Source organism: Morus notabilis, unplaced genomic scaffold (assembly GCF_000414095.1).
Source record: "Morus notabilis unplaced genomic scaffold, ASM41409v2 Scaffold570, whole genome shotgun sequence".
In the NCBI taxonomy this organism is placed as follows: domain Eukaryota; kingdom Viridiplantae; phylum Streptophyta; class Magnoliopsida; order Rosales; family Moraceae; genus Morus; species Morus notabilis.
In genome coordinates this window covers 601,661-628,511 of record NW_010358717.1, presented here as the reverse complement: position 1 = coordinate 628,511, position 26,851 = coordinate 601,661, and the positions used below count along the sequence as shown (strand labels likewise).

General features: G+C 32.2%; 3 protein-coding genes across 3 annotated transcripts; 2 read left to right on the top strand and 1 right to left on the bottom strand.

Annotated features, from left to right (window-relative positions):
• Positions 1–2,161: 2,161 nt before the first annotated feature.
• Positions 2,162–5,726, top strand: LOC21403101. The gene is made up of 2 exons (XM_024162369.1): positions 2,162–2,602; positions 5,240–5,726. Exons 1-2 carry the CDS (start codon positions 2,299–2,301, stop codon positions 5,290–5,292), a joined length of 357 nt encoding a protein of 118 aa, XP_024018137.1. The 5' UTR covers positions 2,162–2,298; the 3' UTR covers positions 5,293–5,726.
• A 12,375-nt stretch (positions 5,727–18,101) lies between these two features.
• On the top strand, positions 18,102–22,835 carry LOC21403099 (UDP-galactose transporter 1). Its single transcript, XM_010093087.2, has 5 exons — positions 18,102–18,522; positions 19,306–19,555; positions 19,661–19,868; positions 21,935–22,166; positions 22,449–22,835. The coding sequence occupies exons 1-5, from the start codon at positions 18,412–18,414 to the stop codon at positions 22,668–22,670; spliced, it is 1,023 nt and encodes a 340-aa protein (XP_010091389.1). The 5' UTR covers positions 18,102–18,411; the 3' UTR covers positions 22,671–22,835.
• A 647-nt stretch (positions 22,836–23,482) lies between these two features.
• Positions 23,483–25,174, bottom strand: LOC21403098. Its single transcript, XM_010093086.2, has 3 exons — positions 24,514–25,174; positions 23,902–24,023; positions 23,483–23,746 (listed from the first exon to the last, which is right to left on the bottom strand). Exons 1-3 carry the CDS (start codon positions 24,946–24,948, stop codon positions 23,596–23,598), a joined length of 708 nt encoding a protein of 235 aa, XP_010091388.1. The 5' UTR covers positions 24,949–25,174; the 3' UTR covers positions 23,483–23,595.
• Positions 25,175–26,851: the final 1,677 nt, after the last annotated feature.

The following is a 26,851-nucleotide window of genomic DNA, read 5'->3' as shown; positions in this document are numbered from 1 at the left end:
AAAAATAATGCCTTTTGTGCTCGAGAAGTTGAAGCTAGAGCGTTGAAGCTAGACCTCTTGCTTTAAATTTGGTTTGAGCAAGAGATGGTTTACTAAATCTCCAATTGATGGAGTTGGATGCATTGATAATTGTATAGGATATGAATGCTGATCATTTTAGTTTGCATTGAGTATGGTATTTTATTGACATATGTGTCTAGTTTATTGTCTTTTTTTATGAGTAAAGATTTATCATGCATTTTAAGGAGGCTTAAAAAATGGCCCACTACGTTACTTTTATGCTTTTTATTATAGATGATCAGCTCATTTATTGGATGAATCTCTCTGTCTATTAAAGTCATTATGTGCACAATATATTATTTTAAGAGTAATTGTACCATTAGTCGATGCGAGTTGTGCGCCCGTTTATTTCATTGATGTAAGTTTAAAATTTAAATTTTATTATAGTAAAAAAAATTTAAAAATAGTCACATCTAATTTTTTTATTATAGTAAAAAAATTTTATATAAACATCTTAATTTGAATTAAAAACTCAAATTAACAAATTAAGAGTCTGTTTGGTACTATGATTCGAATCATAATTCATGGTTCGCTACAGTATTTTCTCTCACAAAAAATACAAGTAAATCGAAAATGATTCTAATCACATGGTTTGAATTTATGAACCAAACGCCACCAATAGGCCGTAAATTGATGTAGACCACGAGCTCTCTCCTCAGCTACCATTGGCGCGAAAGCACCTATTTCTCTCACCTCCTCTTCATCCCCTCTCTCTCCTCAGAAACGGATGTTATTCATATTTGGTAAGTTTGTGCTTTCTAAACATACAACCAAACTTTACTAATCATGTTTGAAATATAAAAAAAAACATTTTAGAATATTTTACACGTACCAAAAATTAATGTCGTTAAAATAATTACTACATAATTTGTAGTATAAACGTTAAGCTCATTATAACGATTAACGTGTCACTTTGCAATTTCTGAAAATTTTAAACAAACTGCTATATTTCAACTCCATCGTATAAATTTACCGTGTAATGTAATTTTTACATTTTTTTTTTTATAAAAGGGGATTTCAAAAGATAATTACTTTGGTTTTTATCTGGATCTATTAAGAGATTGTTTAGTTAGGGAATTCGTACCCCAATTTGAATTATTGTTCATAGTTCACAACAGTATTTTTTCTCACAAAAAATACACGTAAATAAAAAATAATTCTAATTTATAAACTAAACGTCTCCTAAACACAGTCATTAATCATCGTTATCAAAATAAAGGGGAGCCTATTGGGTTTCAATATTCGCTACTATGCAAGTGTCATTTGGATGCGACTTGACTCAATTGTCTACAAACTTCTTATATGTGTATCTCTTTAAATTATATCCTCTCCATCCCACAAATTTCCCTGCTACATAAAAACTATTTTTAAATTTTTAAGAAATGGAATATATTTTGTACCAGAGTTTCAAGAGATTTCTCAAGAGTAAGGTGATATCATCAAATAGAATATGGAGTTCGATATGGAATGGACTGATTGTAAACATTTTAATTGTCAAAAATGGTATTCCCAAGTATAAAGTAGCAATGTAAATAATGCTGTTGGTTAAGAACATTAAAAGTATGTTTAGTTCATAGGTTTAATGCCGAGTATTTGCTCAATTTTAGTTTGATTTTTTTTAAACAAAGAAAAAAAAATACCCAAACCTGCATCCGAAGCATTTTTCCAAACTTTTAATATGATAAAAACACACATCAAAATAAAATCGTATGTAAATCTAAGTGAACCTGAAAAAATATAATATAACTATTAAAATGAGAAAACGTACCAGCTACTGTGAGATGGTAAAAATCAATCCAATTAAAGATCGTTTGTTTTATGTTTTTAAATTTACAATATAAACGCATTAATTAATGTGCCTGGATGAAAAAAATATGAATTTGTTTAGTTAAAGAACTCGTTATCTAATTCAAATCATAATTCATAATTTATTATAGTATTTTATTTCATAAAAAAATACATAAATTAAAAATAATTATAATCTTATAATTATAATTCATTAACCAAATTTCTAACTTTCTCAGGCACACCTTTTAAAAATAAAAATAAAAATAAAAATAGGCATAGTTCCTCCTAGGCCAGGAGAACTGGAGCCCACTCTTCCGCTACTGTCGCGTCTAGGACCAGAAGCCCAACAAAAAAACCTCTCTCTCTCTCCCTCTCTCGTGATTCTAAAACCCACAAATCTTACAAAACCTCGCAGGTCGCAGAGAGGGAGAGAGTATCTGATCGGGAAAAATGGAGGTGGTGAACAAAATAGCGAACGCGGTGGCGAGAGCAGCGGAGAACAACACGGTGATAAACGTATGCCTGGTGGGGGCGTTCGTGGCTCTGGGGGCGAGGTCTGTGAGCCAGCAGAGGGACATCGAAGCCCTGGAGGCGGAGAAAGCTTCCCTCATCAGCTTCAACAAATCCATGAAGAAGGCCATGTGGGATTGGAAGCAGAAGCTCTTCGCCGCTGCCGAGGCCGAGTCCGACTCCGCCCTCGTCCCCCTCGCCCGCCTCAAAGCCATTTACGGCGACGCTCCCAGTTCCTCTAATGGTATTCCTACTCTCTCTCTCTCTCTCTCTAGAAACTTTTTATTTGCTCTCTTAAACTGTTAATTGTATTAGATGTTGGACTTTGATGAAGGTTTCTTTTTTTTTTTTTTTTTTTTTGGGAGAATGAAACTGAATATCATTGAATAAAGGCCAAGTCTTTACAAATTTCATCTGAGATTGTAATAGGGATCTCAGTAGTCCAAACATGACTAATAGAATAAGACAAATCCAAATTAGCAAGCTCGTGACCATTAAATTATTGATGTCAGTAAGAGAAGCTTATGCACAACAAAATTCATAGTCTCCATGTAATAAGTCCACCACCTCCTTAGCATCAGTTTCCGCCGCGTACAGAGTATTTCCCAATTGTTTGACATAGGACAGGCGCTCTCGGATAGCTAGACCGAGCTTCAGCCATTTAGTAGGGAATTTCAACAAAAAACCAGTAAAACCCTTGTCCCTGTGATCACGAAGAACTCCACCTATTCCCACAAAGTCAGCATCCACTGAAGCAGCCGCGTCGGTGTTCAGTTTCAAGCAGCCTTCTGGGGGAGCTCTCCGCTTATCATGATGATGAGCCGGTCCCACCTGCAATGGTTTTCATATGGCTCGAGCCTCTTTATAGTTTTTCAAAACAGCTTCGTCAAGCATTTGGTCTAGAAGCCGTTTGACGTCCCTTATGCACAAATGAATTCTTCCTTGGAATCTTGGATAGAAATAAGCATAAGTCTAGCCCTGAGTCACCCCTAAACTTGCTGACTTGATCACTGAACAAAGAGAGAAACCAAACTGCAACACTAGAGGGGCATTCAACGAGCATGGACCGCAATTTCCACTGCTTCTTGACATTGCCAACAACACTTATTGGTGTTGATCCCTCTCCGAGCTAAGTTCACCTGCACAAGAAGAATATAATGACATAATTTCCAAGCAAATATTTTAATCTTGCTTGGAATACCGAGATTCCATAATTTGGACCACCACACCATCAGAGAACTACTCACAGACCCGCCTTCCACCTTAACGTTTTGCGTAGCTCGCCAATAGCCGGACTTCACATTTATAAGCCCCCCTCTTCTTATAGTGCCAAATCAATTGACTATTTTTGTTTTTTTTTTTACAGGAAAAACGAAATTGAATGGGTTGATTTAAATGAGAAAAAAAGGTTAAAGACAAATTATTGATTTAATATTTTGTGTGGTGAAAGTCAAAGTGGGCACTTTGTTTGTACTGTTCTATTTAAAATATCATAGGCAAGTAGGATCATTAAGAAGCAAGCTATGATCTGGATGATGCTATATGATTTTATTTACCTGCATTGGATTGCTGTATAAAAAAAAACAGAGAGAGTATTGTATGGTACATTTTTGCAATATTTGCTATGTCCATGTTGTTTGTTTTTCAATTTGCATATTTGTTTGATTTGCGCTGTTTTTGGTGTGTGCATTGTTCTGATACATGCCGTAGTAGATCAACATGTCAATCTTTCTATTTTTGAGCAATGATGCACATCATGAAAAATATGATAATCGATATCGATGTGGCAAAATTTGTTGAATTTGAGCTCAAATTATTGTTTTGTCCCAGTTTTTTCATCCCTAACAAGTTTATATTTTAGTCTCATTGTGTTCATGAAATTTTTTTTTTTTAAATAATTTTTAATGATATTTATCATTTCCTAATCAAAATATCATTGGTATAATAGGATTATTAATGAAGCATGCTAGAGTGAAGCTATGCCATTTATTTATTTACCTGCATTGGATTGTTTAAGCAAAAAGAAATAAATATATGAAGTATTGTTTTATGGCACATTTTGCTATTTTTTTTACGTGCTTATTTTTTTGATAATAAGAACTTTATTTATAAAATTCAATAACAAGGGCAGAGGACAAGGTATCCTCAAACTGAAAAGAAACAAAAATGGCCAGGTGTGAAAAACTGACTAAAATACAAAAAGAGCAAGATAAACACATAAATAGTATCTCAAATCAATTCCCTATTACATCTTTCCAATTCAAAATGACCAAAGTAAACGGGAACCCTGAAGGAGCCCATAGCAATGCATAGAACCTTGTCTTCTCAAAAATATCAATTGGCCCCATCGCCTTTTCCTAAAAAATTCTGCCATTCTGTTCCATCGACAAAGATCATAACAATGAGAGCACCATACTATTCCATAGGACTCTGGCCTTCTTATTAGAACCGAATCCCACAACTCTCTCAACCATCAAAGAACTACACTTTGCTGGAGTTGCCTAACTAAAACCGGCCTCCAAACTTCACTTGTTCCAAAGTGATCTGGCAACCCTACATGCTTATTGTTTCGTTTCTTTATTAAATTTGTGTATCGTTTGATTATGACATTCGGAAATGTGTTACTGGATTAGGTTGGTGTGTCGGCATAGAAGTGACCCTAAACGAAAAGCATTCCATAAGGATGATTTTGCTTTTTGCCATATACATCATGAATATCATGAATGCATGCGTGACAAAATTCTGTTGAATCTGTAGTACTGGAATTATTGTTTTTTTCACTGTGTATCCTTTTTTTGGCAATCTTTTATCTCATGGTTAAGCTCAATGATGGATTATCTCTTCTCTAATTGTGTCTTCTTTTGTGGTCCGCTCGTGCCAGATGATGCTTCAAAGGAAGATGCTAATTCTCCTGCGTCCAAATTCGTGGTCTGACGTCTTGAAGAGGGATAATTGTTGGATTCATACTGGATTGTTGACGACTGAAATTCAATCAAACCGATGGTATAGCCTGTAACTTGTTAGATCTCTCATACACCTTAAATTGTAAATCAGGAGTTTGGTAAGGACTAGGCTCTAGAGTTGTTTTATAAACTCGTTCACTTGGGATGACAAAGAATAAATGTCAAATGGGCTTTTGGGGTTTTTCATTTTAGATTGAAATGCTCAAACCTTGGTTTGGTTTCCCAAATGCCGTAAAAGCCAACAATTGAAGAATCAGTGAATTTCAGGCTATTGGGCCTAGTTTCTTACTCTTTTTTTCTTACTCCTTGCTTTCTTTACAATTATTGTTTTTCCTGTTGCTATTTCTGGTGTGTGAAACAGTGAATCACAGTATTGAACAGATGAATAAACTGATTATTGTAATCTCCCTGATTGAAGCTGAAAGATAAATCCTTTCTGTTTTTCTTTTTCTTTTTAGTTTAGTTTTTGCCTTTGTAGAATTTCTTCCAATAGTTTTGGCTTGCAAATCCTTGTTTTCCTGTTATCTGATGACCAAAACGCAACAAACTCTACAACTTCATTCCTTTGCAGAAGAAAATTCTCAGACTTGTTAAATTCCTCCATTCCATTTTTGTAGATAAGAGAAGTTGTGATACAATCAGTCTTTTGTGTATTTAGCTCTATTTTGGCTAGTAGCGGCAACAAAATAATAAGAAAAGAAAAGTGGGAAGAATGGGGCTAATCTCATTGGTTTTGCCCTGCAATATATTTCTACGTCATAATCAAGGAGGATGTAGAAATATACTGAACTTTCTTTCATAGGTGGATCTTGCATGTAAAACTCGTCATAATGATTTAATTGAACAATACTAGGGGCACTATTGTTATTCAACATCACACACTAATAGAAAAGAAGTCTTCTAGTATGCGACTCACTTTCTACTAGTTATGGTGCTCGACATCAATAATGCCCCAAGCATTTTTCTAATGAATTACTTTGGCTGAAAAGGATTGAGACAATTGTATAATGCCAATTCCCTCCTACTAGTATGCCCTTTTCGTAAGCTTTAATGTCATTGCAGGAGCCAGGCTACCTGGCTATCTTTTTCCTCTGATTGGTATTATTAGAGAGGCAATCCACGCTCCATTTACTGTTTAAAGAATAGTTTGCTTTTAGAATTTCTGCCTTCTCTTAGAATCACATAAAAGATAACAATGCAAATGAAAGGAGGGCAAATGGGCAACGGTTTATTCTTACTTTGAATGCTCAAAAGACTGTCAGTGTCATCGACCAAATCTTGATGTTTTAGTAATTTTTGTACCTTGAGTGACTTGATCAATTTAATCCTTTGCTTTATTTTTATGAGGGGAAATTGGAAAGAGAAGTGTATGATTGACATCAATGATTTCCATGTGCTTCTAATGCTAGCTCATGCGACTGAGGCATATTGATTCAACCTTGAGTGACTTGATCAATTTAATCCTTTGCTTTATTTTTATGAGGGGACATTGGAAAGAGAAGTGTATGATTGACATCAATGATTTCCATGTGCTTCTAATGCTAGCTCATGCGACTGAGGCATATTGATTCAGTATGGCCTTAAAAACTTGTTCTCAAAGATAAATGTTGTTCAATCCCATAATAGCTATGCGACAGAGTGCACCATTGAGATTCCAAAAATAAGTGCGCGAGAAGGTGTAGGTATGCTAATTAACACAACCAGTTGGCATTCTACTTCAATGTAGTAGTCTAGGGAAGACTGAAAAGGAAAAGGAAAATGAAAATGGTGACAAAGTGAGAGAAATCAATGTAGATAATTTGAGCAATGGGAAAATGATATGAATTAGGTACTTTGAGAAGCAAGTGTGGAATTTTCTTTGCTTTGGATTTGCGATAGTGAATCTCTTCAATAATGCAACGGTTGGTACAAGTACAACTAGAGGTGGAGTATGGGCGTTCTTCAATTATCATGAAAAAGAAGGAGGGGGCAGGGCAGGGAAAACACACAAAAAGATAGTCGGTCTTTAAATAATTTTTCTTGTCTAATTTCAAAAGGAGTTCTTAGACCATTTCGAATGCAACAATGAATGTCAATTTTATATTTGCCATCAAAAGTGTGTAAATGACATGTTAATAAGCTAAGCTAATTTGTATCATAATGAATAATACTTTTAAAATATATAATTATACTTTTTTTTCATAGTTATAAAGCTTTCAAATACATAAAACAAACTTTTAATATTTAAATAATTTGAAAATGACAATTTTTTTATAATGATTAAAAGAAAAAGTTAATGCACCATTACTAGCAATCAAACGTTAAAATTTAACATGGTTATATTCAGTGCTAAATTTGCAATTAAGTATGGTATTAGTCAAATTTAACATTAAAAAAAACATTTTATTGAAGACTGTAGACTAATTTTTTGGACTCGAATACTAAGGCCTCGTTCGTTTCGCTGATTCGAGTTTAGAATTTGAGTTTTGCTACAGTAAAAAGCTCTCACAAACAATCACATCTAACTTTTTTACTACAGTAAAAAGCTCTCACATACAATCACATCTCAACTCGAATTCTAAACTCGAATCAGCGAAATGAACGAGGCCTAAAATTCGTCATTGGCACAACAATTTGATATTATATTCAAGATGGTCTTACATAAAACTCAAAATGGGCTCCCCTTGGAATTATATTGGGAATTTCAAGGTTCAAATGTGTGCTTTATTGGTTCTAAAGACAAAACGGTACGGACGGTACGGCGAAAAGATAAGTAGCTTTCCTTACCTGCTTCAAGATAAGTATCTTATTGAGCCATAGTTTCAACACTTCAGTCGCGGTGCACTCAAGAAAAATTCGAATTAATAGAGCGCGTTTAGTTTATATATTTAGAATTATGATTTAAAATTATTTTCATTTTATGTATATTTTTTATAAGAGAAAATATTATAAAAAATTATGAATCATAATTTAAAATTAGTGACGAATATAAGAAAGAAACGTCAAATAAGCTTAAAAAGTGGAGTTGAAGAGAGTGAATAATAGATGATAATTGACGTCAATAATACATTTGGCCTCTATTATTATTCTCTTTTTCTATATATGTACGTATATTGTACGGTGGGTGGGAGAGAAAGAGAATGATGACTAAATAAAACCACAGTTTTGGGGTAATTGAACGGTTAAAATAAACATTTAAGAATTAAGACCTCTAAAATTGCATAAATGCACGAGTATGATGCATCATATCATTGACGATACAAAAAAATTAAGGGTGCGTTGAAATTCGTTTTAAAATAATTTTGTTTTTTGTATGTAAAAGAAAATGAAAACGATTTCAATCTCAGTTAAAATTTATTTTTAAAAATGTATTTAGTAGTTTTATCAAGAGATTATTTTCAGTGTAAAAAAAACCATTAATGTCTCTCTTTCTCTCTCTGCTTGAGAGAGGAGACAATGAAAACAAAAAAAAAAATGACTAAAAGTCATTTTTCATTTCTCTCTTATTTTATACCAAACTAAAAAATCGTTTTCATTTTTATTTTTTGTCTTTATTGCGTTAAACGCCGTTTTAAGAACGTTTTTATTTTTTTCTAAAAAAACGTGAAAAATAAATAAATAAGAGGAAATGTTTGCTGTATCCCGAAGATATCTCGGTAAAAACTTAATTGGAGCTTGGTGTGATATTATTTCCCCTCACGGTCACGTTTATTCCTTTTAATAAATAAATAAATAAATACAAATTATTCTTCGGTACAAATTATGCTTCACCTCCACTTCCGGTACTGAACTTTTTAGCCAGCTTATTTAATATCCCATGATATATTCCTAATGTAATGCATATTAGACAATTTTGTCCCATTAATAGATCTTAATTAGAAGTGGTGCCACTTCCATCGTCCAGGTTTTACTCCTAAGATTGTTAAGACATCTAATAAAAGGTAGAATTCAGTTGTGTGACTTACGTTGTAGTGCACATTTTATTAGCGTGTGATATTGAACTCTATTAGCGTCTCATAATAAAATTGATTTTGTTATCTTTTTAATATGTTCTTTTGCGAATAACTTCTCAATTACCTCATAATTGAACATTTGATTACATTTATAATATGGAGGTGTATTTTTTTTTTTTTTTTTTTTTTTTGTGATTGACAAAGTAAATAAAGGTTACCCAAGCAAAGGGGGTTGTGGTCTCCCCAACACATTCAAAGCATATGGCCTAATTGACAAAGTAAATTGTTGCATACACAAACCAATCACATGTGATCTTATTACTATTGGACCCCAACAAGCAACAATAATGTACTTCAAATCTGTCTTGTGTTCTGCATCTTTTTGTTGATCCCAATCTTGTGGTCACTTGAAGGAAAGTTGGTCAAAATGTGGGTTTTGTTTCCAAAATTACAAGGAATTCCCACTTTACGTGTCTTTCCAATTCGTAAAGTTTATACGTGGAAATGAATATTACAAAATACTAATTGGAAGCAACATAATACTAGCTAGAGAGTAGGGGAAAAGTAGGTAAAAGAAGAACCTCTCACTAGTATGACATAACTGATCTGAATATTCAGATTTTTACAGGATTTCGTTAAATTTGTGGTATTTTTTTTCCTTAAGCTAATATGATTCTAATGTTATTTGAAAACTTATTGTGCGTGTTTGGAATCGATTTTGAAACCGGTTTTTACAAAAATCGAGGCGCCAAAAATGAAATTGATCTCAAAACCACGTTTGATGCATTAATTAATTGAAATGGTCTTTTTGCAAATTGCATTACTTTTTGAAAACGATTTTTTATCGTTTTCTCGTTTTCATTTCTATTTTTATTTCTATCTCGTATGCCATCGCAATCTCTCTCTCTCTCTTGTTTGCCATCAACGCCGGCAACCGTCCATCGGTGTCCGCCACCACGCGTCGGCCATTGTCGGACTTCCGTTTTCCTAACAAGCCACGCTGTTGTTGTCCCACCGTTGAGAGGAGCAAAACCCGACCAATCTCAGCCTCGATCATCGCTAGAGTAGTCTGGGTTCACTGCCGCCAAGTTTTGGGGTTTTGGACATTTTTCCGGCAAATCGGACACCGATCTGAGAAATTAACGTCGGGAAGGTATTCCTTTAGCCAAGAGCTCCAATTTGGTACTCGCCTCTCCCGACAACGCTCCGGTCAACACCAGTCAATGCCGGTCCAATTTAATTTTAATTATTTTAATATATTATCTTATTAATTATATAGTAACAAATTAATTCTATTTTAATTTTTAATTTTTAATTACTTATTATATTAATTATAGATTATTTATTTGGGTACTGAAAACATATTTTCAAAAGTATAAACTAAACACAGTTTTATTTTTTTTATATATTAAAAATAATCTCTCAATAAAATAATCAAACACAGTTTCAGAAACGGTTATTGTACAATTCTCAAAATCTTTTTATTTTTATTTTCATACTAAAAATAAAATCATTTTAAAAATATTTCCAAACGAGCTTATTCGGTCATATTGATTGGGCAGTTTTTCATACCTTATCATAGAGTTCGCTTAAAAAGTAAAACCTAGCATGATCTGTAACCCACAAGTAACTATTATCAAGAAATAGGAAGGAAAAAAAAAAGCAAGCTTACTATGGTAGAGATATCGTATCGTAATGCACGTTTCGAAGTTAGATTTAGTTTAGTTAAAACCACGTTAAACGAAAAAAAAATGTAAAATTACAGATTTTCATATATATATATATATATATATGACGTTTCAAAAACAAAAAACACTCCAATAAAGTATATTTACATACATTACAAGGAAAAAATGTATATTTTCACACTCTATCATAAAGGTCAAAAAAGCAAAAATATGTAACCAATTGTGTATTCATTTGGATAAACGAAATTAACCAATGATGAATTCACCGCGTTACAGCTGTTGATAGTAAAAAAGACAAATCTTTTGCAAATACAATTTGCGTTCTGATTCCCTACGCCACTTTGCAGATTAGCTAAAGAAATTACGGGCTGTTATTTTATTTTTAAGTTAAATTTGAGTTGAACTTGTAATTTGAGTTTGTATTTGGTTGTGTACATTTGAGTTATGATTTGAGATGAGAATCTTTTTGAATTTATATTTGAGTGAGTCAAAACTTGAATTTGTATTTAGATAGTATTTTAATAAAAACTCAATGTTGATAAAAAATTTTAATAGGGTTTTATTCGTTTTTTCGTTGTCAACGCATAGAAAAAAAATCATGTCAATCAGAATTAAAACGAAAAAGTTATAGCATTATTAATAATAGAAAAAATATTGTTCATTAATTTGAGTTCGAGTTTCTGAACTCGAGTTGAAGAGGAAACTTGAACTCGAGTTTTAATCATAAACTCGAGTTTGAACTCGAGTTTAAACTTAAAAGAACATAAACTCGAATAAAATTGTAACTCGAGTTACATTTTTTTAAGTTTTTCACTCAAAAGAACAAGCTTGTATACTTTATTTTCCCTGATTTTATAAGAGATGCGAACGTTTAAGAAAACATGTCTAATTAAAAAAAAAAAAATAAAGTTTAAATCACAACTCATTCCAATTGGAGAAGTCGTCAACCAACTTTTTTTTTTTTTAATAAACGTGTTATTTTATCAAATTGCAAGCTACTGTATTTTTATTCTTCCAAGTTTGTGTTGAATTTCACATTCCAAGCAAAGGAGTGCAAATTTATAGCAAAATAAATAAAGAAATGCACGTGGAATAGGTTATAAATAGATGCATAGCTGCTCTATTGATAAAGAAACATACCAGTTATTTCAAGCCATAGAGAAAGGAGAATTATGTTGTAGGTTTAAAAAAAATACTATCACATTATATTCATAATTTTAAAAAATTTGATAAATATTCGACGATATTTTTGCTCGTAGAGTTTTATTTTAATAATATTATATAACTTTAAAAAAACAAAGACCAGCCAACAATTATTTAGTCAAACAATATAGAATAGGGTGGGTAGATCTTGAATTTAGTAGAGTGCAAGTAGAATAATACAATTAGAATTGTAAGTTTAGGCTGGTCAGTCAACCTTGAGTTAAATTTTAGAACTAAAAGTAAGTATTTTTAGGTTGGATCGGTCTAAACTATTTTTTTTAAAAGAAAATTAAAATTTTGAGGAAAGAAGGCAAATATCCTTTAAAATGTATGATTATAGATTTTTATCTTTTACTTTTAATTAATATCTTTTTTTGATAAATAATTATATTAATCAAAAGAATATTAATTAAGAATAAATAGTAAAAATATAAACTAAATAAATTTAACATTTTTATTTAAAATATTATTTATATACATTCTATGATCGGGTTGGACTGACTTTTCTCTTCAGAGTTAGAACGCTTTGGCCCAAAAATTTTCTTGGAGTCAATTTTCAGACCGGACAGTCTAAACTTATAGCTCTAACCGTAATGTATTTAGGAAAATAGTAGAAGATATACCAATATGAAAAGTTTAAGAAAGTATATAGGCCAATTTTTAGTTATAGAAATTAATAGGCCATAACTTGTCAAGTTATGGTTCATAACCAGATAAATTATGGGCAAACTTATCAAGTTATGGTTCATAACCAGACAAGTTATGGACAATAACAGTCATTTAGCCTATTTATTAATTTATATAAACTATTGACCTATTAATTTTAATTTATCTCAAGTCTTGGTATATTTTTTTCTTTCTCTCGTGTATTTATATATTTGTTAAAAGAAAAAAAAAAACACGGAGAGAGAGACTACAAAAAGCGAGTCTTTATCGTTCCCACTCACTAGTTTTTGTCTTCTATATATTGCATGTTATCATTTGCGTGTAGCGTGTCGTTTTATGTGTAATGCGTCAAGGGAAAGAACAAAAATAGGGGTGGGATTTGTCGTTTGGAGACGCGTCAAGAGCGAAAGGAGGAAATAAATGGGGGGGTGGGTCTCCAACGATCTCAAATCTCAAATGTCATGCCAAAGAATCTCTTTTGGCATATTATTTTGTGCTAAACTGCTACATAGTATGGTTTGATTGTAGACGTGAGAAGAAAAGTTGTTATTGACTTGTAAACTAATGCTCAGTGCTCACACCAAAAATAACACAAATCACAAATAAGGTGTCCGTCCACTTTCGTTTCCCGTGGATTGGATTGCTTCCAAACAACGAGAAAAATGTTTTCTTAAAAGGAGAAATCTTGACAAATGTTCATAGAATAGATCTTGATTTTTTTACCTTTTACTTTTAATTAATACATTTTAATTAAATAATTATATTAACAAAATGGTATTAATTATGAGTAGAAAATAAAAATTTAAACTCATTATTTTAAGAGTAAGTTTAACCATTTCTTTTTCCTTGAATAATACCGATACATATAATTATAGTGCTTTACATTTCCTAATATGGCCAAAGATGAAAAGTGTAGTAAAATCTTTTTAAAAAAAATAGAAACTTAATGAAAATTTTTAGGACTCAAAATAATATCTTATCAATAAAGTATTTTTCACACTTTAAATGAGATGATAAGTGCTTAGGGCCCATTTAGTTCGCTGATTCGACTTTTTAACTCGAGTTGAGATGTGACTTTATATGAGAGTTTTTTACTGTAACAAAAAAATTAGACGTGACTGTTTCTAAAAGCTTTTCACTGTAACAAAACACAAATTATAAACTCAAATCGGTAAAATGAACGGAACCTTATACTCACCTATATAAAAACACGCCGTACTAAATAATAGAGATATGCTTATATATGCTACATAACGTAATGAAATTGATTCGAGTTTAGGATATTGACCAATTATCGAGGGAAATGAATAATCTTAGGATTAATTTCAAAAATTTCCCCTGAACTATGACCGCTTTGCCCCTCAAATTTTAAAACGTAACATCCGATCCCCCCAAACTTTATTCTGTTAAAAATTTTGCCCATTCTGTTAACAATTTTACCCATTCTGTTACCTGAGTGACGAAATTCGTCACGTGTCCATTATTTAGTGAGATTTGAAAGTAGAATTATGCTTATGCCCATCTTCGTTAAGTATCACTGGTAACGGAAGGAGCATTATTGCATCATTTTATCCAAAACTAGATTTCATGATTCCTCTCAAAAATCATATTCTAAGGGAGAGATCCGAAAAATTTCCAAAAAGTTTCAAACTATTTCCACCTCCTCCGGTACCGCCATCACCGACTCTAAGTTTGCTCTCAGATTGCATGGAGCTAGCGTGAGCAAATGCGAACGTGAACGCTCTGGGCACCAATGCTGAAGCCATATCAGTCATCTTCTTCGGCGGCACCACTCACAGAGGTTGACGTGCGTTCGACGAGACCCCAATATCCAGATTTTTTTCTTCATCATCATCAACATTATTAAGTTGAACTATTACTTATGGGTTTTGTGTATTATCTGTAAAGTTGAACTATGTGCAATGCAAAATATATTAATAGATCTATAAACCTAATCATTCGAAAAGAAAGTACCCAATCAATCTCTTTAAAGGAAGAGATGTTTTTTTTCTTTCTCTTTTCTTTTTTTTTTCTTTTTTTTTTTTCCCTTAAATGGTGGCTTTATTTAAGCAAACCCATAAGAAATGCCCAAAGCCAATACAAAACCCTTGAAGGGATGAAAAGTGATGAAAATAAAAATGAAATCTAGATGTTAGACAACTTCTATTTATCGATATTGTTCATCTTTCTGCTAATTAGGAGAAAGGTATATTTGTCAATTCTTTAATATTCAGATAGCAGCAAATTTTGAAATGTTTTTGGAGCAAATCTTAATTTTTTTAATAACCTGATAAACTGATGCATTTTAATTTATTTTTTAATAACCTGGGGTTTTTACAGGATATTTTACGACATTACCCTCATCATATGAGTTAAATAATGAACACGTGGTGAATTTTGTCACTCAATGTAACGTAAGGGGTAAAATTATTAATGAAACAAAGTTCAGAAAAACATATATTATATTTTAAAATTTAAAGTATTACATGGGTCACGGAGAATTTTTGAAATTAATCCATAATCTTACCAGCGGGTAATTTTCGGAGTAGTTTTTCAAACACTTTTAAGAAATCCATCTAGTCTGGATTTTGGATGGAGGTTGGAAGAAAGAAACATATCAAGTCAAGTTGGAAGGAATATTCTTATAACCAGGGAGGGATAAACTGTGATTTAAAGTTAAAAATAGTACACGCCTAGTGTAAAAAAAAAAAAAGAAAAAAAAAAAGGCTCTTCATTACTGATTCGCTATATTTGGAGTTTATAAAAACATTTACGAAGTATTTTACTATTTTAGATGCGTTCAAATCAATTTTGATATCATGTCAAATTTGTACATATTATTAGTCATTTTGTACCATAATAATAATAATAATAATAATTATTATTATTATAATTATTATTATTATTATAAGAATTTTTGACTCGTGCACTGATGAATTTACATATGCATCTTGTGAAAAAACTTGTAATCAAATACATTAGGCATTGTATTAAAAAGAAAACTGTAAAAAATATAAATATTCATTTGTTTTTAGGGGTTCGGTTACAGAATACAGATTGATTCATCAAGATTTTTTACAAAAATTTAAAAGATATTAGACTTAACTTAACCTAGCAAACCAGTTTATTACGAGAGTGTTGTCCTCACATTATTAAGTGGATCATACCAATATCTCCAGTCAATATGAGATTCTAATACGCCTCTTCACGCACAACATGAACCATGTCAAACCGCTGCAAATAAATCGATATTAGGGGACCCAACATTACAAAATTGAGCCTGTTTTGATACCATTTTACAAAAATTAAAGAATATTAAGCCTAACTCAACCTAGCAAACTGACTTATTAGGAAATAATTACTCCTATTTTATTAAGTGGATCATGTCAATATCTCTAACTAAAATCTAGCCACCAGAGAATCCAGGAAAATAGAAGAATAAAAAATAAACTAGTTTAAAAATAATAGCTGAGGCGGCATCTTATTTATCACTCTCTTTTTTTAGCTGAAAAACATTGTTCACGAGAGTTAACGTGCTTGTTAACACGTCTTGTCACAATTGGCAAACATAACTGATTGCGTTAATGCGTTCATTATTTTTCACTATTTTTTTTAAAGAAACATTATATTTCCCTAGTTAAAGAATGACATTAACTCCAAAATCCCTCGAGCAAAAAAAAAAACCCAAAAACCCCCAGAAAAAAAAAAAAAAAAAAAAAAAAAAAAGGGAAGAAGAAGAAGAAGAAAAAAATAATTTTGTCGGTGTTTTACTGTTTTATGTGGCTTATGCAAGTCCTTCAAAGAAAGTGACACATAGCTTATTTCATCACGGTTAAAGCTTATAACCGCATTGAAACTCAAAAGTATACTGCACAATGATAACAAACACAGACACTATGCCTAAAGTGAATCATTTAAAAAAGAAATATGCCTAAAGAAAATAGTTAAAAAAAAAAATGCTTTACAGAAATTCAGAATAGTTAAGGTAAAGATCATCAACCTATCATTTAATGTCTGTTTCTATCTTTAAATATAAAATGCAACAACATTTTGGGGTAAAAATGCCTCAAATTTTTGTTTTCATTTTTTTAGTGTCATAATTATAACTTTCCTTGCGAAATGGGGGCATAACGATATATTTTAGTTATTAATACTCAGTAGGCCATAAGTATAATTTTTGACATAAACTAGGGGTACAACTAAAAGTTTTCAAAAGTTTTAGAGATAAAATCAAATTATAGTATAAGCCATGCGCAATACAGTTTTTATATTTATTTTTTTATTTTAATAGAGTACATTTCTTGGAATTAATTGAAAGGTAAATCTCATTAATCTTTATCTGTGTGTGACATGTCTCTCTCTGTTATTTTTTTCCTTCTTTTCAACAAATCATTTCTCATTCTTACCCCTTTTCTCCTAAAACTATTATTTTCACCATAAAGTCTCATTAATTCCTTCCATGTGAACACGACATATATGCACTCGATCAATACAAATAAAAATATATCTTCTAAGGCCTAAACAATGGTCAATAATACGTAAGAAATGGTGAGTGAAATTAGAGGGATGGAACAATGCTTAGCTCATGAGAGAATTAAATTCGTTTAAATGTAAACCATAAAAACTCTATAGTAAAAAAAAAAAAAAAAAAAAAAGGAGAGAGAGATTTCAATTTTAAGTATTGTTTTTTTTTTTTTTTGACAACTCAATTTTTTTATTTTTATATGTTTTCTCTCACAACAATTTAAATTTATTTTTTTTTTTTTACTATAATGGTTCTTTTTACGTAAAAAAATTTGAGTTGTGACTTGAATTTTCTCTCAACAGTGTATATTTTGTACCTTAAATCTGATTAAAATTATATCTAAACATTTTTTATACACAAGACTTAACAATTTCTAAAACAAATCTAATACTTCAAAATAAAATCTTACCGATTACAATACCAAATAAAAAAAACAAAAATGACATTGTTAGAGCAGTTCCCACTAGGGGCAGGGTCATCCAGTCCTAGTACTAACTAGAACTAGTAGAGCCCTACCAAACAAGTCCCCCACAAAGCCATCAAAGATTCAAAGAAAAATTGTGGTCAAATACCAAACTTCCCCAAATCAAAACTTTCATAGCTGATCAACGGCTGAGATTTCCTCATCACTTTGACCCCTCCCCAAAACCTTTGACGTTTACAATATTGAAAAATAAAAAATAACTAAAAATAAAAAAAATAAAAAAAAAACCTTTTGGCCTACAAATAGAAAAACCTTTTCACAAATTCTCAAGCGTTGTTCTTGTTTCTTCCACTGCTCCCATGGCGTGAAAGATAGAGAGAGAAAGAGAGGAGAGAGAGAGAGAGAAACGTTTTAGAGAATTCATCTTCGGTTACACTCTCTCGCTTCGCATTTCTTTTCTTTCCTTTTTAGGGTTCTTGAGGATATTGCCGTGATCCAAATCTTCCTTTTCTCGCTGTTTGGATTGGCCCTTTTCAGCTGTTTTTTGTTTTTTTGCTTCGAGTTTTCTGTTCTTTTCTCGGGAAAGTTGGGGAATTGGAGTTTGAGGCTGGTTGAATTCGAGTGATCTGAGTTGAGGAGAGAAAAGAAAAAAATGGAGGAGTCTTGGATTTGCCAGTGGAGCGTGATTAGATCTCTCTTGGCGATTATTCAATGGTGGAGTTTCAATGTTGCTGTGATTGTCGTGAACAAGTGGATCTTTCAGGTCTCTTTCTGTCAATTCCCTTCCGATTTTCTCATTGTTTTCTCCAATTATGTTCGCATGATTCTGTATCTTTCTTTTTTTGTTCATTTAATTTCTGCTCCGATTCATCCGATTTGCATTTGAATTTTCTCAAACTCTCACGAATTGTTGTGCTTTTTGACGTATAAGAACTAAGAGAAAGCATTCAAATTGGAAGGCTAAAAATGTGGCTCTTTTTCAATTTGGATTTTGTTAAACTTTAGCGTTTAACTTCTCAGAAACTTAGTATTTCTTCTCAGAAGAGGTGTATAAACATGGGCTAGAATCAATTTTGGTCGATTTGGATTTGTATTGATTATGTTTATGTCGACTAATTACATACATCTAAAGTATGTAATTGTTTGAATATGTGATTGCTTGGTTTGAATTCTCACCGATCCATTGTTTTTACCTTCTTTAGTTGCTCCAAACGAAATAATGATGCTGTTTTCCCAAAAGGCTATAAATGTTTTCTCTCTGTAATTGGCCGATTTAGTTCCTATTAAAATTCCTCGGTTATTTTTTTTTTCCTTTCATTAGGCTGAATACTTGATCTGTCTGTGCCTTGATTGATGAAGAAAATTGTTCTTATAATCGTAGAATATGTTTGAACTGAGTTTCCCTTAAATTTCCGGGTTTTCTTCAAAATATTGTATTCATTTTTTAGCTAGATCTGGAAAACTTGGTCATTGTCTATTAATAAGTTTGCTGCCCACGCGCCAAACTGTTTCCATTCTAAATTATGTTAATTTTTTTCCTCCGCAGAAACTGGATTTCACGTTTCCTCTATCAGTGTCATGTATTCATTTCATATGCTCTGCCATTGGAGCTTACCTGGTAATTAAGGTGTTCAAGATGAAACCATTAATAGTGGTTGACACCGAAGATCGCTGGAGAAGGATATTTCCAATGTCGTTTGTGTTCTGTATTAACATAGTGTTGGGGAATGTCAGCCTGCGGTACATTCCAGTTTCTTTTATGCAAACTATAAAGTCATTCACCCCCGCAACCACAGGTAAGCTCTTATGTTGATGACTGAATTTCATAGCTCCAATCCTTGCCTGTCTGTATGTTTTTTGTGAAATGTTGGATTTAAATCTGACATCAACAAATTGAACAGTTGTTTTACAGTGGCTGGTTTGGAGAAAGTACTTTGATTGGCGTATTTGGACTTCTTTGATACCCATTGTTGGAGGGATTCTTCTAACTTCTGTTACAGAGCTTAGTTTTAACGCATTCGGATTTTGTGCTGCCTTATTTGGCTGTTTGGCTACTTCCACGAAAACTATCCTTGCGGAATCTCTATTGCACGGATACAAATTTGACAGGTACTTTGTTCTTGTTCTTTCTCAGGTTTCGTTCAATATTGCGCTGTCCGTCTTTTTATTGTTTTTATTTCTTTTAATCTGTCAATTGAGATTTCCCTATTGTAACTTTTTTTCCTCAAGGATTTATAAATTGTCTTCTTTTCCTTTCCTCATTGTAAATTGCAGATTTTTTTGTGTGGTATCATTTTCTATTTTCCTAGATATCGCTGTCAATATCCGCTTGCATGAATTTAGGCATAACTTGTAATCAGGTTTATGAGGATAATTTGTTTTGCATTATGCAGAAGAAGATTAAAAAAAAAAAAGATTAGGAAAAAAAAAATGTTAACATAGAAGCCAAGAGTTGAGTATTGACAAAGTCACTTTGGTCACCAGATGTAAGCCCCAAATCGGTGGTTTTCATCTATAATTTGTTGCGGGAACATATTACTGTTTAGGAGAAATATTTGTTGAATAAGACATTAAGATTTTAGCACGCTAGCTTTCTTTTATGTCTATTGTTTTCTACATTGGTTTCCAAGTTTCATGACTTGACATATATAAAACTTGCACTGTTCAAAATTCTGTATCTTCTCCAATGCCTTTTCAGTAAGTGGGGAATGAAAATGTCGGGTAAAATTCAATCGTTCAGTTCGCCAATTTGAATTTTTAATTCGAGTTGAGATGTGACTTTATGTGAGAGCTTTTAACTGTAATAGAAAAAGTTAGGTGTAACTTTTTGTGATAACTTTTAACTGTAAAAAATTGAAATTGAAAACTTGAATCGATAAAATGAAGGAGGCTACGTTTCTTCCTTTCCCCAAATTCTACACCTTGCCACAATTTGTCTTTTTCCCATCTCTAGCTGCTCAGCCATCTGTGCTTCTGAATTACAAAACATTTCTTTTTCCTTTATCTTCCTTCATTTAAGTGCACGCATGTCTTCAACCCAAGTGAAGAACATCTTTTCTTTTTCCCATTTTTTTTAAGAAAATATTTTTTATTTAAAAAAAAAGGTTGAAGATGAAAGGGAAGAAGCCAACCAGAACAAACAACACACAGAAACAGAAAGGCACCCCACCACTGAAAGCACCGAACAAAACAAAAAACTGTAAGCCAAAGACTACGTACCAGTTTCCCAAGAAACATAGGCCTTGTTCGGCAGGGTGATTTTTGAGTTAAAAACTCAAAAAAAGGTAACTCGAGTTATAACTTTATTCGAGTTCATGTTCTTTTAAGTTTAAACTTGAGTTTGAACTCGAGTTTGGAACTAAAACTCGAGTTCAAGTTTCCCCTTCAACTCGAGTTCAGAAACTCGAACTCAAGTTAATGAACAATATTTTTTCTATTCTTAAAAATGATATAACTTTTTTGTTTTAATTCTGATTGAGATGATATTTTTTTCTATGCGTTAACAATGAAAAGACGAATAAAATTAGACTCATATACCCTATTAAAATTTTTCATCAGCATTGAGTTTTTATTAAAATACTATCTAAATACAAATTCAAGTTTTGACTTACTCAAACACAAACTCAAAAAAGATTCTTATCTCAAACCATAACTCAAATGTACACAACCAAACAGAAACTCAAATTACTACTTCAATTCAAGTTATAACTCAAACTCAACTTAAAATCTACACTCAAGTTACCTAACTCAAAAACATCAAAAGAACAAGTCCATAATCATTAACAACTTTAGAAGGCAGCAGCGACATGCAAAGTCCCAAAAACAACATATGAAAGCAGACAGGCACCACTAAGGCCGTTCATTTTGCCGTTTTAAGTTTAAAATTCAAGTTTTAGTATAGTTAAAAATTTTCATAAAAAATTACATTTAATTTTTTTTTTTTTAGTTAAAAATTCTTATATAAAGTCACATATAAATTTAAATTAAAAATTCGAATCAACGAACTGAACTAGACCTTAGAATCAAATCAAAATAATTTTAGCTTCTCAAGTTATTTGTACTGGCTTATTTATTGCCCGGAACTTTTTACCAAGTACTTGGGCTTACTAATGTTGGCCAGTAGTAAGGTTTTTTTATGTTGGCATACTTATGTCGACTCTTTGGACGCCTTTTAGCATAAACACGGTGTACTACATGGCGCCTTTTGCAACCATGATCTTGGCTGTACCTGCAATGCTACTCGAAGGAAATGGGGTTCTGGAATGGCTTCACACTCATCAGTCTCTTACCTCTTCCCTCATCATCATTTTAAGCTCTGGGGTGTTGGCTTTCTGTCTCAACTTCTCCATTTTTTACGTCATTCATTCCACCACTGCTGTAACATTCAACGTTGCTGGGAACCTCAAGGTAAAAGTTTTAATCTGAATAGTGGTACTTAAGATTATATATATTGACATGCGTGTATTAATTGTGACTTTCACGTCTTGAAATATAATGAGGTAAAATTATTGCCATGTTCAAACAAGCGGTGCGTTTTGTCTACCAAGTGTATAGGTTATCCGTAAAACAAACATTGATTCAAGACGGTTGAATTTTGTTGTTTACCATAGATTCATGACGAAGCAATATATTGTCTTTCTAGCTATACTAGATATGGTCTCATGGCATTTGTATTTTTACCCTTTACAGGTTGCAGTTGCTGTTCTTGTTTCATGGATGATATTCCGCAACCCAATCTCAAGTTTGAATGCGGTCGGATGTGCAGTGACACTTGTAGGGTGTACATTCTACGGGTATGTGAGGCACTTGCTCTCGCAACAGCCGCCAGGCACTCCTCGAACACCCCGTACTCCCCGAAACCGAATGGAGTTGCTCCCCCTTGTAAATGATAAACTAGATGATAAGGTCTGATGGGTTAAAAGTAAGTCATGAATTCGGGTTCATGGCAGTTGGTAAAAGGGTTTAATAGGAAAGAATGAAACAAATTAAAAGGAACAAACTCACAGGTCTTTGTTATTTAGACTCAGCACTAGATCACTTAAAATTTTGACATATGTTTTCCCCCCTTTGGGAATATCTTCATCGCCTTGTTTGTTCTTTCTATGTTGAGTTCAGCATATCATTGCTTTGATTTTTAGAAGTAAATGTAATTTTATATCAACTTAAAGCACGCTCTCAAAATATTATAGTCATGTCTTTCAGGAAAATCTTTAAAATCTTCAACGTCTGGACGTGTATCTTATGTGCCCTATTTTTGCTTGCACATAAAAATTTTAATTGGCTTATTATCCACTAATCGTGCATTGATTTTTAGATGACCATAAACTAGAGAAATTCTTAAGCTAAGAAAAGATTTCAAGATTCAATTATGTAGTTTATGACCCGTTTATTTCACGGATAATTAAAATTTAAATTTTATTATAATAACAAATTTTAAAAATCAGTCACTTTAATTTTTTTTTATTATAATAAAAAATTTATATAAAATTATTTTTCAATTTAAATTTAATTTAAATTAACGAACTAAACTTTTCTAAAATATGTAACAAATAAACCAACTCCACAACTTTTTCAAGTGGGCCCTCTTATTCTCTTGATTCTAATCTACCATGTAATAATATCAGTTTTTTTTTTTTTTTGCTAATCAATCAGTTGGGTTAAAATTGAACATTTCTTCATCATTTTGAGAAAAAAAGAACATTTTTATTAATATTTAGTCACTAGTCAGTAGATACAGAGGGTAAAGAGGATAAGTTATATTATGTTATTTTAAACTAAGCTAAATTATGTTATTTTAAACTAAGGAGATTTATAAATTCATAACTACATTTAAAACTCAAGCCAAGAGCCAAAAATCCTTCTGCCATCTGGTGTTGATAAGGTAGCCACCAACTCCTTTGCTCTGCTTCCTCACACCTACAGTCAAGCACTCTGCAGAGTTGATGCACTGCTCAACAAACTCCTCTGAGCTGCTGACCCCACATAAGCTGGCATCAAAACCCCACAACAGTTTATTTTGATTAATAAACAAGTCAAGATCTAAAGATCTAAATGGGTTTCTGAAGATCTTAGATCTAAATGGGTTTCTGAAGATCAGGCGGTGGAGAATGTGCATGATGTTAAAGAAAAGAGGGGGACCCACCAGCTAATAAGTGAGGAGGTCTTCTTCTGACCTAGAACTAGCACAGAAACCTCTAGCTTCTTCACCTGGCTTAACACTGTGGCAAGTTTTGGTCCTTGGATCACCAGAGCTTCTACTTCCACCTGAACACAAGTGTAAAATGTTTACTAAAATAAGGGACTAGAAGTTGAAAGCAAGAACACACAAATAGATAAATGTAAAAGACAAAAATCTGTTCCCAAGGTTCACCGTCTCTCTAGTGAAAAACTATATAGAGCACCTAGAGAAATTACCAATATTATTTCAAACAAAAAAGAAAAAGAGAAAGATGAGAAGCATGCAACAACTGACGCTGACAAATAATCATTAGCCTTCCACCTCTAAAGAAGAGAAAATGACAGGAAAAAAAAGAAACAAATTATAAAAAAATTAAAATTTTAAATTCATAAACTAAGCCTCACCTAAGAAGATCTAAGAGAGATCTATCAAATAAATGGAAACATCATATTTCTCTCTGTTCACTCATTTCCCACAAATGAGGATCTCTTTAAACACAATGAAAATAACACCAACGCAGAAAAGAATGGAGACCCATCACAGGTAAAAGGATTCTCACAGATAAAATGAACATACCTCAGGTTTGCAGGCCTTGCAAAGTGACCCAAGAGAGTTAGCAAGCAATGGTGAACCAGAAGAAGAAGATGAAGATGAAGATGAAGAAGCTGAAGAAGATGAAGAAGAAGCAGATGCAAGCTTATGAGAAGAAGGCACGATGTGAAGAAGAGTGAGCAAATCACCCTTGTTAGCCGCATGTGTGAGGGCCCACATCATTGCATGCTTGGAATGACAAGACTCATCGACCACAACCATCACTCTCTTCCTCAAGACCAACCCTCCTCCTCCATTAATCTCACCATGACCACCATAACCATTATAACCATACATATTGTTAAGCCCTTCCATTTGTTGTTGCCTGATATTATTGCCAATTCTCTTGGATGTGGATTTCCAACCCTGATAATAATCTCTTCCACTCAACTGCCTCAAAAATGAGCTTGAACTTGGCATTTCTCTAGACACCCTTTTTGGCCCCAACGAGAGTTTTTATAGAATCTTGTACTTGTTGTAGTACCAAAAACAAATAGAAAGATAGTTGAGAGGAGAGAGAGAGAGAAAGAGAGAGAAAGTGTGTGTGTGTGTGAGAGAGAAAGAGAGTTATAGCATTGGAACAGTGATGTGGATGGACTAGCTATAGCTATAAGGAGGGTTTTGGGCTATTATAATGAGGAAACAAGGTAAGAGACAAAAGAAGGATTGATGGAGGAGAGAGAAAGAGGAGTGATGATACATACAACTATACGAGTGCCATAATTTTTATCTTTATGGTGTGCAGAAAGAGGATTAAAGTATCACGGGATGCACTGGCGAGTTTGTGGCTTTACCCTGCCAAAGATAAATAGTAAACAATCACTATGTTTCCGATTTGATGATGAAAGGCCAGAGATGGAATGGATTCTCTTGTACAAATCAACTTATATAATCTTTTTTCAGATTCTTTTGCTTTTTCTTTTCTCTCTCTTTTTTTTTTTTTGCTTTTTTGTTTTGTTAATGTCGACCCATGATCTGATATATGATGATAAATGGGAAATTGTTCTCTTTTTATTTATTTATTTTTTTCAGAAGGAACAATTATACTGTAATAGATTCATATCTCATATATTGTGTAATCAGTTATTACACGCTAGAAGGTGCACATGATGTGCACTTTTGTTTTTTTGGTAAACACTTGGTGGACCATGTATATATATGAATATATATCTTTTATAAAGATTCGAGACGCTTCAAATTGCAGATATTTATCATTGAATTTCTCTTCGCAATTTGCATCATAAAAAAATAAAATAAAATGAAATTACCAAACATTTGTACCATCCTTTTGCAGGTGAGCCCTGCAAATCTGCATGGCCCCATGGCTTCATCTTTTTGAATAGTGCCTAACTGCCAGTCTTACAGGTTCTGGTCCTTCCACGCATCATGAGTTCTTGAGCTAAATGAATCCTTCTTTTTGTCACGGGTGATGCTCGTTTAATTACCATTTTTATCTTAGTAATATTATTCATAATTTACATACGGTTCAAATCGTCTATATAATTTTTAGAGACGTTTAGTTCATGAATTAAAATTATGATATTATAATTATTTTTTATTTATGTGTATTTTTTATGAAAGAAAATACTGTAGCGAATTATGAATCATAATTCGAATCAGAGTATGAATTTCCTTACCAAACGTCACCTTAATGTTTAAAAATAATATTTAATCAATTATATTATGATATATTATTTTAAAATTTAAAAATATTTTTTAATTCAAATGTTCATGTTCTTTCAGTTAAATGATTATACTTATAACTAACTTAAATATTGAGTTAAAAGACTCCTTTTATTTTTCAACTAATTTATTAAATGTTAGGTACGTAGACTTCATCCATTTTATGAGTTTAAATTTTAAATTTTTATAATTAAAAATTATTAAAAAATATAATATTTAATTTTTTTTATTATAATTAAAAATTCTCAAAAAATATCATATCACAACACCTTTATGTATTCTCAGCATAATCGATGGCCTTCTCAACACTATTCTACCATATGCCCATATCATATCACAAAATATCTTTCGAACACCTTTAGTTGGTATGTTTACTTATTAAGATTGAAGAATGAGAATGGAAAATGAGAGAAAATCTCATATTTACTTGCTCTTTTTTATCCTGAAATGAGAGTGAGATTAGTGGGTCCTACTCAAATTTGAGATTGAGGAATGAGATTGGTATTCTCATGCCCCCTTGAGATTGAGACTCTCATTCCTAATATTAATATCAATTTACTATTACACTCTTATTTTATTTATAAATACACAATTCAAAATAAAATTCAAAAAATAATAAATGCAACATATATTTATTATT

What these genes read in the sequence shown, in the direction of transcription:
- LOC21403101 (XM_024162369.1), top strand. Translation starts at nt 2,299, where the DNA reads ATGGAGGTGGTGAACAAAATAGCGAACGCGGTGGCGAGAGCAGCGGAG. An exon ending in CGCTCCCAGTTCCTCTAATG is followed by an intron (nt 2,603 to 5,239) that starts GTATTCCTACTC and finishes CGCTCGTGCCAG; the next exon opens with ATGATGCTTCAAAGGAAGAT.
- LOC21403099 (XM_010093087.2), top strand. Translation starts at nt 18,412, where the DNA reads ATGGAGGAGTCTTGGATTTGCCAGTGGAGCGTGATTAGATCTCTCTTG. An exon ending in ATTCACCCCCGCAACCACAG is followed by an intron (nt 19,556 to 19,660) that starts GTAAGCTCTTAT and finishes CAAATTGAACAG; the next exon opens with TTGTTTTACAGTGGCTGGTT. An exon ending in ACGTTGCTGGGAACCTCAAG is followed by an intron (nt 22,167 to 22,448) that starts GTAAAAGTTTTA and finishes TACCCTTTACAG; the next exon opens with GTTGCAGTTGCTGTTCTTGT.
- LOC21403098 (XM_010093086.2), bottom strand. Translation starts at nt 24,948, where the DNA reads ATGCCAAGTTCAAGCTCATTTTTGAGGCAGTTGAGTGGAAGAGATTAT. An exon ending in GCAAGGCCTGCAAACCTGAG is followed by an intron (nt 24,024 to 24,513) that starts GTATGTTCATTT and finishes ACTTGTGTTCAG; the next exon opens with GTGGAAGTAGAAGCTCTGGT. An exon ending in ACCTCCTCACTTATTAGCTG is followed by an intron (nt 23,747 to 23,901) that starts GTGGGTCCCCCT and finishes TTTTGATGCCAG; the next exon opens with CTTATGTGGGGTCAGCAGCT.